The 16758-nt window shown below is 34.5% G+C and overlaps 1 protein-coding gene across 3 annotated transcripts in view; it reads right to left on the bottom strand.

Annotated features, from left to right (window-relative positions):
• MRPL13 (mitochondrial ribosomal protein L13) overlaps window positions 1-16758 on the bottom strand; it is a 68571-nt gene that overhangs the window by 28367 nt on the left and 23446 nt on the right. For all 3 annotated transcript variants that reach the window (XM_054246783.2, XM_054246784.2, XM_002759273.6), the window contains exons 4-6: window positions 11432-11492; window positions 6209-6295; window positions 2102-2223 (exon numbers count right to left, since the gene is read on the bottom strand). In XM_054246783.2, the coding sequence (XP_054102758.1) occupies window positions 2102-2223; window positions 6209-6295; window positions 11432-11492 (270 nt within the window). The remainder of the gene's footprint in view (window positions 1-2101; window positions 2224-6208; window positions 6296-11431; window positions 11493-16758) is intronic.

Here is a 16758-nt window from a genome sequence, read left to right as displayed (position 1 = left end):
GGCCACACATCTACAGCCATCTGATCTTTGACGAACCTGACAAAAACAATGGGTAAAAATTCCCTATTTAATAAATAGTGTTGGGAAAACTGGCTAGCCACATGCAGAAAGCTGAAACTAGATCCCTTCCTTACACCTTATACAAAAATTAACTCCAGATGGATTAAATACTTAAACATAAGACCTAAAATCATAGAAACCCTAGAAGAAAACCTAGGCAATACCATTAGGACATAGGCATGGGCAAAGACTTCATGACTAAAACACCAAAAGCATTGGCAACAAAAGCCAAAATAGACAAATGGGATCTAATTAAACTAAAGAGCTTCTGCACAGCAAAAGAAACTATCATCAGAGTGAGTAGGCAACCTAGTGAATGGGAGAAATTTTTGCAATCTATCCATCTGACAAAGGGCTAATTCTAGAATGTAAAAAGAATTTAAATTTACAAGAAAAAAACAACCCCGTCAAAAAGTGGGCAAAGAATATGAACAGACACTCAAAAGGAGACATTTATGCAGCCAACAAACATATTTAAAAAGCTCATCATCACTGGTCATTAGAGAAATGCAAATCAAAACCACACTGAGATACGATCTCATGCCAGTTAAAATGATGATCATTAAAAAGTCAGGAGAAAACGAATACTGGAGAGGATGTGGAGAAATAGGAATGCTTTTAGACTACTGGTGGGAGTGTAAATTAGTTCAACCATTGTGGAAGACAGTGTGGCAATTCCTCAAGGATCTGGATCTAGAAATACCATTTGACCCAGAAATCCCATTATGGGACATACATCCAAAGGACTATAAAGCATTCTATTGTAAAGACACATGCACACGTATGTTTATTACAGCACTGTGCACAATAGCAAAGACTTGGAATCAACCCAAATGCCCATCAATGATAGACTGTATAAAGAAAATGTTGCACATATACATCATGGAATACTATGCAGCCATAAAAAAAAATAAGTTCATGTCCCTTGCAGGGATATAGGTGAAGCTGAAAACCATCATTCTCTGCACACTAACAAAACCAAACACTGCATGTTCTCACTTGTAAATGGTAGCTGAACAATGAGAACATATGGACACAGGGAGGGGAACATCACATACCATGGTCTGCTCAGGGGGTGGGGAGCTATATATACTTCAAACTGTACATATATACTTTGATTACAAGGCGACAGTAATCAAAACAGTATGGTACTGGTACCAAAAAAGATCTAACAGACCAATTATCTAATATATATACATGTCTTAATTAATTTATTCTATAAATACTGGCTGAGTGTCTACTTAATTTATCCAGCACCATGCTCAGTACTAAATAAGACAAACATGTAGCTTCCTCATGAAGTCTAGCAAGGAAGACAGATAGTAAATAGATAATTACTATCTGTAATAATATAATACACAAATAATATAATTAATCTAGAATAAATCAGTAAATGGAAGTATACAATCAGAACCCTTAATGGACAGCCTAACCCAGTTCAAAGATTACAGGAAGGACTGCCTGAGGAAGTTACATTTAAATGCCTGGTCATCTGGATAGCCCTGGCAAAAAAGGCTATAATTAGCGAGATGGGAAACAGAACATCTTAGCAGTTTTATGGACCCTAGGTAGAGAAAACTGAATAGAGGAGAGGAAAAAGTATTTTTTAATTTTGTTTTTCTATTTGTACCAAGACTATTAACAAGTATCCAGAATGAATGACTTTTCATTAGATAACAGTCTTGGTTTATAAAACAATGTGGAAAACCGAGAATCATTTCATTTTAGATTAATAACAATTCATATATCTTTCCTAAAGACTACCATCAGTCCAAGAAAGGTCAACCCAAACAAAATATTTGTCAATTACAGGCACCAATGAACATCCTCGCACTTATCTAGCAAGGTCTTAATGCTTCAAATTTTGGTTCTAACGTCTACATCTACAGTTTATTTGTAGGTAGTAGCTGCTGAATTTCCAAGGGAGCAAAAAAATGAGATCACTTTTCCCGACCCTCAAGGATCTTATTTAATCATTTGGTTGAGCAAACAGAGGATATCAAAAGATAAAAAAAAAGAGAAGAAGAAGAGAAACACTTACGGAGTCCACAATCTTGGGAAAGCGTCTATTTCTTCTTGTGTGTACTCATCCAGACGTTTAGGTATTTTTCGTGGTTGTGGAAGCTCTTCCACTAAATTCTTAAGAATATCTTCTGGAATATCCTACATTAAAAAAATTTAGACTTAATTTTTAAAAAATATCTTTCTTAGCAATAAATTACTAATAGTAAATTTTAAAAAAATGAGCAAAAGAATGCTCACAGAGTAAGGAAAATATAAAGTCTTTAAAATAAAAACCTTGTAAAAATTCTCAAAAAGCACATTAGATTAATAATACACGTAATCCCATAATAATAAGATACCTATTTTTAAAAAATATGTGTTTATTTCCCTCTTTTCAATTGCAAAAAGACACTGTTGTAGCTCATTCTCATGCCTGGTCATCTGAAGAGTTATATGTACTAGGTCTACCAGGTCTAGTGCCACTACCTTTCAATCAGTGCTTCAACTGTGGCCAGAAAAAATTTTGAAAATAAAAATCTCTGAGTCATTTATTTACCTAAGAAACATTTAGTGAACTTCTGAGAACTAAAAATTGTGCTACATGCTGGGTATATAAAGGAAAATAAAAAGATCATGCCTTCTAAAGGCTTATATTTTTGAAAAGTCACCTCTCAGCTTAAAATCTTTCAGGATAAATCTTTAACTCCTTTGCTAAACCTGCTTAGCTAGACAGTGTCCTTACCACTAGTCCATCTTTCAAACTTCACTTCTCCACACACATACACCCATGGTTTCTATCAACCTCCTCATCTTTCATGTGTTTCTCTAGACTCAAATCAAGGTATCTTTATTTGTATTCCCCTGACCAGAACCACGTCCCCCTATTATGTATCCAATGTTCAGAAAAATGAAAAGAAGAGTTGGAAGATTGACCTGCCATCAGAATGAACTGCAGTGGAGAAAAGCTGGAGACAACAACAGTTAAGTGGCTGTTTTAGTAATCAAGGTAAGATTTTTTAGTTTGAATTTAGATGGTGAAAAGCACACTAAAGAGTAAAGCACATAGCTAAGACATTTTAAAAGAAGAAAGCATTGGAATTAGACAGACTAAAAAGGAATGATAAAATGAAGAGTGTGCGTAACCAAAAGAATGAACATTTATATTGTACTCATGGGGCAGAAATAAGGAACATGGGAGAATGAACTGTACTGTGAGACTGGATGATAAATTAAATTTTGGGAACTCTATTGAAATAATGGTAAGGTATCAATATGGAAGTGTCTTATAAGCATTCTTATAAGGAGAATACATGTAATTCCCTCTTCTCATTAGTGTGCACAGAAATTTTCAATAAAAGTATTATGATACAGTAATTTCAGTTCTCCACAGAGAGCACTGTTACAAGTGGGAATCCAATATCTGGCCAAGGACATGGCATCAAATAAGGCATCGTTTTGACGAATTCTTAAGACATGTTGTCTTAAGACATATTGTCTTGAGAAACAGAATAAAATTTTATAATAACTTTAGGATCACAAAGCTTTACTGTACTGTAAGCTTGTTCTAAAACCCAATATAGCAAAATATTTATACTATTTTAAGCAATTTAAATACATTTTACAAATTGTGGTTTGGATAGGCTGAGTCACTGTCAACATATACAAAACACATAGATACTATTGATAACGTGCTTCTTCACTTAAAAGCATTTAACAATATTTAACATCCTGTCACCTGTCCTTTTCACTTCCTCGGTATATTCAAATCTGTAAGTATAATTACAGAGAGTCAGAGCTTCCTCTGCTCCAAATCGTGAATCAATCAGTTCTCCAGTTTATTATAATGTCCCTTCTTTCCAAGGATAAAAAATTGCCAATCAATCAGTTCTCCAAAGTTCCTTTTGGTAGGGAAACAGCACGTGGAAAACAAGATGTGGGAACTAGTTATGCTCAATTCTATTGGTGCTGTCATTTTATTTTTCTAATATATAAAATTTTAACATGAGTAACATAAAAAATAAATTTAAAAGATAGTGTCTGAAAAAATCTCATTCTTTTCTTATTTCTTTGTACCTATAGTTTAGTAGTAGCCAGCCTTCTCATTTATTCTTCCTGTTCTTCTTTATGCAAAAAGAAGCACACAGAAATATATGCTTGTGTGTATGTAAACATACATATGTGTTTATGCATATAAACGTAGTATGTCATCTACATTCTTTTTTACCTTGTTTGTTTTCACTTAACATATCCTGGAAAGCACAACTTAACAAGTCACAAAATATCTGTCATTCTTTTTTTTTAAAAAAATTGCACAGTAATCGATAATTTATTTCCTATAAATAAGCATTATTTTTCTTATTGTATCATTATGAATACAGCGAAAATAATCATGTGCATGTCTATTTCCAAGATGTATTTTTATAAATGAGATTGCTGGATCAAGGATCAATTTCCTGATGTATGTATTTTTGTTAAATATTACCTAGTTAATTCCCAGGATTCCAGATGAGCTGTACCATGCTGTGCTACCATCAACAATGTATGAGTGTGCCTGTTTCTCCAATGGCCTTAACCAAATGTACTGTCAAGCTTCTGAATATCTGAACTGGACTCATTTATTTTATAGTCTGAAATTAAGTAATTTCCTATTTAAACTACCATGAATACTTAAAATATCTAAACTCAAACCTATCTTGTAAATGAAATAAATATTATTTTTGTGTCTTTTAGAAATTATGGTTTCTACCAAGAAATGTGGCAATACAATCAGAAACAGGAGTTCTTAAATTTTTGCAATTTCATAATGAAGGTATCCTTGGATGATGATACTGCTACCATACATGCTACCTTAGAGGTAAAGTTAATAGTAGAAAATTATTCTACTTATTCATTTATTGCAAAGAAAATAAATTAATCATTTTGATAAAGCATATATAATGTACTCATTATTGATAACTATTTGTGTGCTGTTTAAGCTAACAATAAGAGCACATGAGTAGCATGAACAATCATTATAACCCGATATTCTGGAATAAATTTCTTTTATGAGACAAGAGTCTTGCTCTGTCAGAAGGCTGGAGTGCAGCGGCATGATCTTGTCTTACTGCAACCTCCACCTCCAGAGTTCAAGCAATTCCCCGGCCTCAGCTTCCCTAGTAGCTGGGACTACAGTTGTGTGCCATGATGCTAAGCTAATTTTTGTATTTTTAGTAGAGATGGGGTTTGAACATGTTGGCCAGGACAGTCTCGATCTCTTGACCTTCTGATCTGCCTATCTCGACCTCCCAAAGTGCTGGGATCACAGGCGTGTGCCACCAGACCTGGCCTTTCTGGAATAAATTTCTACATTATACCTTCAGGATGAACAAGAATGACAATTATAACCATGGTAATGACAGCTACAGGCACTTATTGTGTCAGGCCCTGTTCTAAGCAATCTACCAGTGTATTTTATTTAATCCTTACAACAATCTTATAAAATAGGTACTATTATTATGTCCATTTCACAGATTAGAAAACAGAGATAAGTAACGAGCCCATGTCCACGCAGTCAGTGAATAATGGAGCACAGATTCAAAGCAAGGCAGGCTCTACTGCACTCAATTATTTTACTATAGAAGCTTTAGTATTTCATTATATTGTATTAAGGAGAAAAGTCCTTAAAACAATATAATACTAATAAATAAAAGTGTTTATACTTTTTTCCAAGTAATTTTTAGCAGAATCAATTATGAGTATGAACAAGTATTCTAAAGTTAAATCACAGAAATAATAACAACCAAAGTTAAGCTATTAATCCATGATTCACAGAAGTTTTGCTACTGGTCACATAAAAGCTGAACTAAATTAACACTTTTTCATAGTGAATGACATTATCAACAAGTACCTTAACAGGGGTTCTGATCATAGCTCCTTGTTCAAAAGCAAGCAGTGATTAAAATAAAATTTAAGGTTCATTTTATGTTTTAAAATATTAATAAAATTATCATTTTTATACATATATATTCACTTTAAAAATACAAAAATATTTCAGAAGTTGATATAAAATGTTTGAAAATAAGTTTGTGGCATTTATTCAAAAAGAAAAGAAAACATTTAATTGAAAATTTTGGAAAAGCATTGTTACCAATGACCACTGACTTACCTCATCTGGGAAAAGATGCAACCTTTGCATCATTGTTCTTCTGTGAAGGTTTTTTGGTAGCATGCCATAAATAGCTAGTTTTACAATCTGAAAAACAGCATACATAGGACACAATAAGAAAACTGTGACTTGGGATAGTAAGAAAGCAAACATAATTAGAGATAAAGATGAAAATGAGGGGTTTCGATTCAACATGAATATAGAAAAGAAAAAGACATAAGTGGATATGTGGAAGCAACAGAAAAGAAACTTTTATTACTTTGTAATTAAATTTTTTTAAATTCTTTAAATTTTTTGGCTCCATTTTTTTTTTGCAAATTATTTTTTTGGGCTCAATTTATTGTTTATTTAGAAAATGAAAAAAACAGGAGATTAAAAATAACCTTCATATGTGCCAATTTTAGATAAAAATCATTGATTGTTATCATCTGCACTCATATAATTTGATGTGTATTAAAGCTAAAGCCACTGAAACACAGCATGTTAGAACAGGGTTACATTGTAAGAGGCCTTTTTATTGCTTTTATTCTCTCATCAAATCAGACTACAAAGTCTCATTACATGCAAAAGCTAATGGGATACCATACATTTTCCATCTATTTTCTATTTTCTCTTAGTATTAAGACTTTATGTTTTTGAGACATCATTTAAATATACATATATATATATATATATATATATATATATATTTATGTTGTTGTTGTTAAAATTAAAAGCAATTAAAAATTTAGCTCCTTAGTCACAAAAGCCACATCTCAAGCGGTCAGTTGCTATGTGGCTAGTGGCTACCATGTTTGACAATGTAGACACAGAATATTTCCATCATGGCAAAAATTTCTGCTGTATAGAACTGATTTAGTTACTAGCATTTAAATTTTTCAAAGTTTTAAAAGTTGTAACTGAAATTGACAATGTTAAGACTATTCAGCATCTTTTCTGGATAAGCAAGTAATTACATACTCTGAATATCATCCTAAAGGCAATTTTATTGTATTAGTAGCCTTACATGGCATTTGATTTTCACATTTGTAAAAAATTCAGTTGTATTTATTTGAATTACTAAGTTGGTATTTTAAAAATCTGCCCTATTAGAAAATGCAAATACCACACTCAAATTTAAAAAACCTAGAAGATGTGAAAAGATTATATGCTAACAGGGAGGAAAAAAGGTAGACATACAAATGTATGTAAACAAAGAAATACACATGAAACAACACATACATGTGAAAAAGTGATTCTAGCTGTATAGACATGAAGTATAAGTTTTAAAAAATTCAGAAAATAAAAAATATAGAACAAGATAAAGTTAGTAAATACTGAAGACCTTCCTCATATACTCATATCCCAGGGCACATGTCATTTGTGTCACAGAAGTAACTTTATTATATATAGGAAGGGGGGAAATCAAATAGAGAAACTATGTTAGAAGAAAATATAAGGACACAGAACCTCCTAAAGAAACTAAAACATATGACAGAAAGAAAAAACACATAAGGAAAGGGCTAAATTGGTATATTTATTTGAAATTAGAATATCTACATCACTATGAAAAATTTAAAATATTTAAAACTATTACCTATTTAACTATTAAATATTAATTAACACATTTCACAAACAATATTCCAACCCTCTGCTAATAATCAGAAGGCTGCATTGCCAAATAAATTCTCTGACAGGTCACACACAGTAAGTACTGATAGGCAAATTATGGCTACTGGCAGAGGCCGACTATTCTAGACAAACACTTAGTATTTGAATTAAAAGTAAATAATAAATCTCTTCCTCGACAAGCCATTCTTTTTCAAAACATAGTAAAAATTAGTCTTAAAAAATTAAACTCCTTTAATAAGGTCATAATCCAAATGGATTTAACTCTGAAATATTTCCTAAGCCTTCCTAAAACATTTTACAATCCATTTCAGTCTGTTCATAAATAGTCATTTAAAACACTTTCTACAAATGTTACCTAATACCGATTTTTTAACATGAAAAAGTTTTACTATACTGCCTCCCAGTGTAGTTAACATAAAATAGAAACTTTCATTTTAACATTCCAAATATTTATAAAGTATTAAAAGTATAATTTTATTGTAATGGCTGTATATATTAACAACAGCCCTTACAACTCTTAATATTATTATATGCAAAAAAATATATACTTTGACCTGTAAGGCTTAAAAACACACTAGTTATGAAACAAAACATTAAATATTTCCTAAGAAGCAAACTCTGAGCACACTTTTACAAAACAGATATAAAGAATACAAAATAAACAGTAAGTCATGGAACTTCTAAATGGTGTATCAGGCCTTACTGTAATAAAATATCCTTCTCCCCAATCCTACCAAGAAAATCTTACCAAGAAAATCCTACCAAGAAAATCTTACCAAGAAAATCCTACCAAGAAAATCTTACCAAGAAAATCCTACCAAGAAAATCCTACCAAGAAAATCTTAGGCAGTACTGTGCCAAATGGTTGCATCCTGACAATATATATTTATTTTTATTCATTATTTTAGGAAAACAAAAAGGGATATTTTCAGGTCTAACACTTAGCCAACTTATTAATGTATTGCAGTAAAAAGATAAAATAGTCTCTAATAGGAAAAAAATGCTATCTATCCTGTGAGTAAAGTTGAAAGGTCAGGTCTATCAATAGTAAAAGGAAAAATAAATCGTAAAATAACAAGAGACTTTGCTTTTAGAAAAATTGGTGATTAATGTATGAATTAGAACTTCTTCCAGTATATAACTCAAATAATACATAAAGTAACAAACATTAGCGAAGCTAATAATATTGTTTATTTAAATATTTTTTAACGTATGAAACAAAACTGACCTCACAAGGTTTTGAGGCCCCAAATTCATCCTTTTTGCAGGGATCAAAATCCTCTAGGTCTAAAGTTTAGCTTAAGGAAATCTTAGGTTGGTATAGCTGCATGCAGTTGCCATAAGCTAAGTGAATCTTTTTTGAGGAAAATCATTTTTAACATAGATCTTAAAGAATTCTCAGAGATGAAGTTTCAAGGTACATGAGCCTATCAAGTATACTGAGCAGATATTATAAACTGCAGACCTACAAAGGCCACAAATACTAGAATTATATATAAATGCTAAGAATTATGTTTAATAAGCATAAAGAAATACAAGAGTGAACCAAAACATGATAAAGAAACAGAAGACTATCAAAACTGACCGGCAGATTTGAAAAAGAACGAAATAATAAAACTTTAACAAAGGGAAAAAAGTTAATTGAAATTAGGACCTCAGAAAAAGGTTAATGAGATTAGAGACAGGTGAAAAGATATGGAACCAGAACACAGATCTAAAGAAATTACTGAGAATGCCCCACAGAGACAGTGAGACATTAAGTATGAAAAAAAGGTCCTGAATCATGTACAATAAAATGCAACTGTCTACTCTTATTATAACCAGATTTCCAAAGGGAAGAAACAGAGAATAGAGAGACAGACCCAATATTAGAAGATTTAAGAGCTAACACATTTCCATAACTGAAGACACCAGTCCTCACACCAAATAAATAAGACTCCAGTAGAAAGATACGAAAACCAAAGACAATGAAAAGGTCTTAAAGATATCCAGAAAAAAAAGAAGAGTACGCATAAAGAAACAATTAAATTGACATCTGATTTACAAAAGCAGTAATAGAAGCTAAATTCCAGATGTAATAGCTTCAAAAAGCTGAGAGAAAAAAAGTAATGGTTATCTTAGAATTTCATGTATAGCAAAACTATGTTTCAAGAATGAAAGCAAAAATAAACAGTTTCAGACAAAAAAGGTGAGTTCAGTGCTAAGAGAATGTGACTACTATATGAATGCCAATAATAAGTTCTTCAAGGAAAAGGAAACTGATACCAAAAGGCAGGCTGAGTTACAAGGAGGGATTGTAAGAAAATAAAATTTAAAAATATCAATAACAGAATAAAACAATAACAAGAATGTTCAATTGGAAGAGGTTTTTTTTTTTTTTTTTTAAATCTTCAACAAAGAAAGCATGGAGATGGGGAAGGAAGGTGGTAGTAAAAAATCTTCTAAGGGCTTTCATTGATTAGGAAGGAAGGTAAAAATACTGATGAACTTTAGACCTATAACAAATCAATTCACACCATCCTAAAAGAAGGCAATAAAACAGGAAAAAAAAAATCTAGCTACATGATGTTGACAATAAATACATCCGTAATGAAATAACTCAGTCAAGTTTAAACAATGAAATGTATGAGGCAAACACTGATCAAAAGTCAGCTAATGTAGTTATATTAATATCAGAAAAAATAGACCTCAAGGTAAAAAGCATTACTGGGGATTAAGAGGATCAGTACATATTAACTCTGATCAATTGTTTAGAAGGATTATAATTCCAATCTTAAATTCATCTAACACTAAACCTTCAAAATACATAAAGAAAAAGTTGACAGGAAAAAAAAAACAAAAAACAAGCAGGGTGTCTATAGTCACAGCTGTTTGGGAGGCCACAATAGAAAGATTGTTCGAGTCCAGGAATTGGAGTCCAATCTGGGCAATATAGCACAACCCTGTCTTTAAAAACACAAATTAAAAATAGAATAATGTCTGAGTGTGGTGGTTCTCCCCTGTAATCCCAGCACCTGGGAGGCTGAGGTTGGAGGATGGCTTAAGCCAGGGAGTTTGAGACAAGATTGGGCAACATAGGAAAACACAGTCTCCACAAAACATTAAAAATTTTAGTAGGGTGTGGTCATGTGTACATGATTGGAAATACCTATCAAAAGACCTATAAATGATCACTCCTTTGATCTTGAAATTCATTACACTTCCAGAGATTTATTTTAAATAATCCTACATATATGGAAAAAGTCAATGGATCAAGATGTCACAGGATACAAAATCAACCAGCTACTTGAGAGGCTGAGGTAGGAAGATCCCTTGAGCCCAGGATTTTGAGGCTACAGTGAGCTATGATTGTGCCACTGTGCTCTAGCCTGGGTGACAGAGTGAGAATCTGTCTTCAAAAAGATAAAATATAATACAATAAGAGAGATATATTTTTAAGAACTTTATTTTTTTCAAGAAAAAAATGGACCGACCTGTAAGAATAAATCTATAATTGAGATGTTAATAATAAACTCTGAGAAAAAACAATATTCAAGTTAGCAAAAAAAAGTAAGAATATAAAAGGAATGTACTTTGCATGTTTGAAAATATAGGTAAATGCAAGAGACTTACTGCCACTGGATCCTTCAGGTGAAGCTGAGCAGCTGTTACTTGTCTAAATCCACCTGGGTAGCTGTTAAAAGAAGCAAAGACATTAAAACTGGGCATAGGCTGATATTGTATGATTAAACTGATCATTCTTTTATAATAAGAAAATATTTTAATAAATTGTTTCTGAAAACTATGCTGTTCATTAGTGTTTTCAAAATTAGGTAGTAATCTAGGCTTTTAAAAATGTTAAATGGTCAACTAACATTACATCATAAAGAGTTCTACTTCTTGAAAAAATGTATTGGCATAAGTATATTTCTATCTAAATTTTAAGTTATTAATTCACCCACTCATTATGGGGTAGTTTATTACTATTTGATTTAACAAGCCAGAATATTTCATGTTCCTTTCCAAATTAGATAAACTGTATAAGCTATGGGTTAGGTCTGGGGAAAACGTTGGTAGACACTTGGTTCTGATAACAAGTTCTTACTCTAGACAGCAAATAACCATGTTTCCCATTAGCAGTTTGTAAAGGTCTCTAAGTGCTATATGTTGGCTCTAAGTAATACAGTATTTCATTGTGTTCAGATCAATTATTCTTTATAAATGAAAAAAGAGGCAATTACAAAATATACATTGAATAGTACTGAAAGCAGCTTAGCTTCTTAAGAGGCAGATCTGGAATCTAGGTTTTGTCGGTGACCACAGAGTAATATTAGGCAACTGATTTTACTTCTCTGCATATCATTTTACTCATATGAAAAAAATGATACTATCTACCTCACAAGATTTCTGAGTCAAATGAAAAAATATTTGTGAAAGAGACTGGGCAATTTAAAACAAAAACAATAAATACATAGTTGTAAGGTTCTATTATCCTAAATAGATAAACAAAGTCCAAATGATTTTCAAGAAGGGGAAAAAATTGGAAAGTCAGCATGGAGTCTGTAAAAAATCTTAAGATTACCTAAATGTGATTCTTTCCATATGTTCCCTTCAATAAAATTTGAAATATATTTTAAAGATGATTTAAGTAAACACGTTTTAGAAATAAAACTTATCAAAGTTAGAAGTTTGCTGAGAAAGATGCGTAACTTTAAAATTGATATTCTCTTTTTTCACGGAATTTCAGTTTTAGAAACAGAAATGCCTGTCTAGACTTCTTTATTCCTACATTCTTTCTCTCCACGGGGAAAAAAATACAATTTCTATGCTAAAAGATGATCTTCCTAGTTTGAAAACTGAGATGGCAAATTCTAACATACCATTGACAATATATTTCAGAAGTTTGGACTTTATTCTGAAGTATTTGGAAAGCTAATGTAAAATTCTGAGCAAGGGATGACTTGAGTAATGCAACATTCAACTGATTTTTACTAGTAAAAAATAACTACATTCTTTCCTCCAGTATGGGAAGGAGTAAGAGAAAATTTGTTTTAAATTCTGGGCAAGGGTTTTTCATTGAAATTAATTCAACAAACACTGAATGCGCATCATGCTGAACAATGAAACTTCATTATTATCTAAATATAAATATCCAGCTGCATATCAAAAGACAACAGTCTTATTATCATCAAATTATTTTTTAAGATAATACTGTGCCTACACAGATTTGGGATAACAAACGTTTGTCTGCTCTCCTATGCTTTAGTAAACTAATGATTGGAAATACCTATCAAAAGACCTATAAATGATCACTCCTTTGATCTTGAAACTCATTACACTTCCAGAGATTTTAAATAATCCTACATATACGGAAAAAGTCAATGGATAAAGACATCACAGGATACAAAATCAATGTGGAAAAAGCACTAGCAAAAAAATCACTAGCATTCCTAGACACCGACAACAGTCACACTAAGAGTTAAATCAGGAATGTAATCCAGCTCACAACTGTCACAAAAAGAATAAAATACCTAGGAATACAGCTAACTAGGAAAGTGAAAGATCTCTACAAGGAGAACTACAAACTACTCCAAAGAAACCAGAGATGAAGGCCAGGTGTGATGGCTCAATTCCTGTAATCCAAGTATTTTGGGAGGCTGAGGTGTGAGGATTGCTTGAGCACAGAGGTTCAGGATCAGTCTGGGCAACACAGCAAGATCCCAACTCAAAAGAAAAAAATCTTTTTTTTAATAATCAAAAGAAATCAGAGATGAGACAAACAAATGGAAAAACATTTCATGCTCATGGATAGGAAGAATCAATATTGTTAAATTGGCCAGACTGCCCAAGGAATTTATAGATTCAATGCTATTCCTGTTAAACCATCACTGAGATTTTTCACAGAACTAGAAAAAATATTTCAAAATTCATATGGAACCAAAAAAGAGTCCAAATGGCCAACGCAATCCTAAGCAAAAAGAACAAAGCTGGAGGCATTATGCAACCCAGCTTCTAACTATATTACAGGGCTACAGTAACCAAAACAGCATGGTAGCGGTCAAAAAACAGACACACAGACCAGTGGAACAAAACAGATAACCCTGAAATAAGACCACATGCCTACAACTACACGATCTTCGACAAACCTGACAATAAAAAGCAATGGAGAAAGGATTCCTCATTCAAGAAATGGTGCTGGGAGAACTGGCTAGCCATATTAAGAAAACTGAAACTGGACCCCTTCCTTATACCACATACCCACAGTTAACTCAAGATGGATTCCAGTCTTAAATATAAAACCCAAAACTATAAAAACCCTGGAAGACAACTGATGCAATGACATTAAGAAAACAGGTGACAATCTGCCAAGACGGCTGAATTGGAACAGCTCCGGAGCGCAGTTCCCAGCGAGAGCAACATAGAAGGTCAGTCATCTCCCCATTTCCAACTGAGGTACCACATTCATCTTAATGGGACTGGTTGGACAGTGAGTATAGCCCAAGGAGGGCAAACCGAAGCAGGGGGGGTGTGGCCTCACCTGGGAAGTGCGAGGACCAGAGAACTCCCTCTCCTACCCAAGGGAGGCCACTGGGGACTTTCCCAGACACTCCAGCACTCCGGCTCAGATACACTTTTCCTACAGTCTTCACAGCCCAGAGACCAGGAGATTCCCGTCAGTGTGGACAACACCAGTGCAGTGGGTTTCCAACACAAAACTGGGTGGCCATTTTAGCCAGTGCCTCAGGTTTCTGGCAAAAAACGGGGTGGCCACGTTGGCTGGCACCAGGAACACCTTCAAGACAGAACCGCCCATTCCCCTGAAAAAAAGGAGGCTGAAGGCCGGGAACCAAGTGATCTGGCTCGGGTCCCACCCCAACAAAAGAGTGCCACTGGCTTGAGATTTTAGCAGCCAACACAGCAGTTTGAGCTTGACCCAAGACAGTCAAGCTTGGTGAGGGGAGGAGCACCTGCCACTACAGGGCAGTTCTAACCTTGCCTGTGTAAACAAAATTGCAAGGAAGTTTACACAGCAGCTGGGCAGAGCCCAGGGCAGCTCAGCAAGGCCTCTGCAGGCAGACTATGACTAGACTCCCTCCTTGCTGGGCAGGGCGTCATTTCTGAAAATAGGCAGCAGCCTATCAGAGACTTATAAGCAAAGCCCCACCTTCCCAGGTCAGCACACCTGGGAAAAGGGGCGGTTGTGCATCCCACTTCAGCAGATTTAAACATTGCTTCCCAGCAGCTCTGAAGGGAGTAACAGAGCTCCCAGCACAGCACTTGAGCCCTGAAAAGGGACAGATGGCCTCCTTAAGTGGCTCCCTGACCCTGTATATCCTAAGAAACACCTCATACAGGAGAGCCCTGGATGATATCTGGCAGATACTCTTCTGGGATGAAGCTACCAGAGGAACAGGCAGTAATCATTGCTATTCTGCAGCCTCCATGAATGATTCCTAGGCGAACAGGGTCTGGTGTAGACCTCCAGCAGTCCTGCAGCAGAAAGGCCTGACTGTTAGAAGGAAAACTAAAAAACAGAAAGAAATACCTTCAACATCAACAGAAAGGACGTCCACTCAGAGACCCTATCTGAAAGTCACCAGCTTCAAATACCAAAGGTAGATAAATCCATGAAGATAGGAAGAAACCAGTGCAAAAAGGCTGAAATCATCAAAAACCAGTACACCTCTTCTCCTCCAAAGGATCACAACTCTCACCAGCAAGGGAACAAAACTGGAGGGAGAATGAGTTTGACCAACTGACAGAAGCAGGCTTCAAAAGGTGGATAATAACAAACTTCTCTGAGCTAAAGGAACATGTTCTAATCCAATGCAAAGAAACTAAGAACCTTGAAAAAAGGTCAGACGAAATGCTAACTAAAATAACCAGCTTAGAGAAGAACATAAACAACTTGATGGCGCTGAAAAACATAGCACAAGAACTTCACAAAGCATACATAAGTTTCGACAGCTGAATCAATCAAGTAGAAGAAAGGATAACAGAGACTGAAGATCAACTCAATGAAATAAAATGAGAAGGCAAGATTAGAAAAAAAGAGTGAAAAGAAATAATCAAAACCTCCAAGAAATAAGGAACTATGTGAAAAAACCTGATCTACATTTGATCAGTGACAGGGAGAATGAAACCAAGTTGGAAAACACCCTTTAGGATATTATCCAGAAGTTACCCAACCTAGCAAGGCAGGCCAACATTCAAATCCAGGAAATACAGAGAACACCACAAAGATATTCCTTAAGAAGAGCAACCCCAAGGCACATAATAGTCAGATTCACCAGGATTGAAATGAAGAAAAAAATGCTAAGGACAGCCAGAGAGAAAGGTCAGTTTACCCACAAAGGGAGCCCATCAGACTCACAGCAGATCTCTTGGCAGAAACTCTACAAGCCAGAAGAGAGTGGGGGCCAATATTCAGCATCCTTAAAGAACTTTCAACCTAGAATTTCATATCCAGCCAAACTAAGCTTCATAAGTGAAGCAGAAATAAAATCCTTTACAAACAAGCAATTGCTGAGAGATTTTGTTACCACAAGGCTGACCTTACAAGAGCTCCTGAAGGAAGCATTAAACATGGAAAGGAGGCCGGGCGCAGTGGCTCACGCCTATAATCCCAGCACTTTGGGAGGCCAAGGCGGGTGGATCACAAGGTCAAGAGATCGAGACCATCCTGGTCAACATGGTGAAACCCCGTCTCTACTAAAAATACAAAAAAATTAGCTGGGCTTGGTGGCACGTGCTTGTAGTCCCAGCTACTCGGGAGGCTGAGGCAGGAGAATTGCTTGAACCCAGGAGGCGGAGGTTGCGGTGAGCCGAGATTGTGCCATTGCACTCCAGTCTGGGTAACAACAGGAAAACTCCGCCTCAAAAAAAAAAAAAAAAACACATGGAAGGGAACGACGAGTACTAGCCACTGCAAAAACATACCAATTGGTAAAGACCATTGA

Source organism: Callithrix jacchus, chromosome 16 (assembly GCF_049354715.1).
Source record: "Callithrix jacchus isolate 240 chromosome 16, calJac240_pri, whole genome shotgun sequence".
Lineage (NCBI taxonomy): Eukaryota > Metazoa > Chordata > Mammalia > Primates > Cebidae > Callithrix > Callithrix jacchus.
This window is presented reverse-complemented; position numbering and strand designations above follow the sequence as displayed.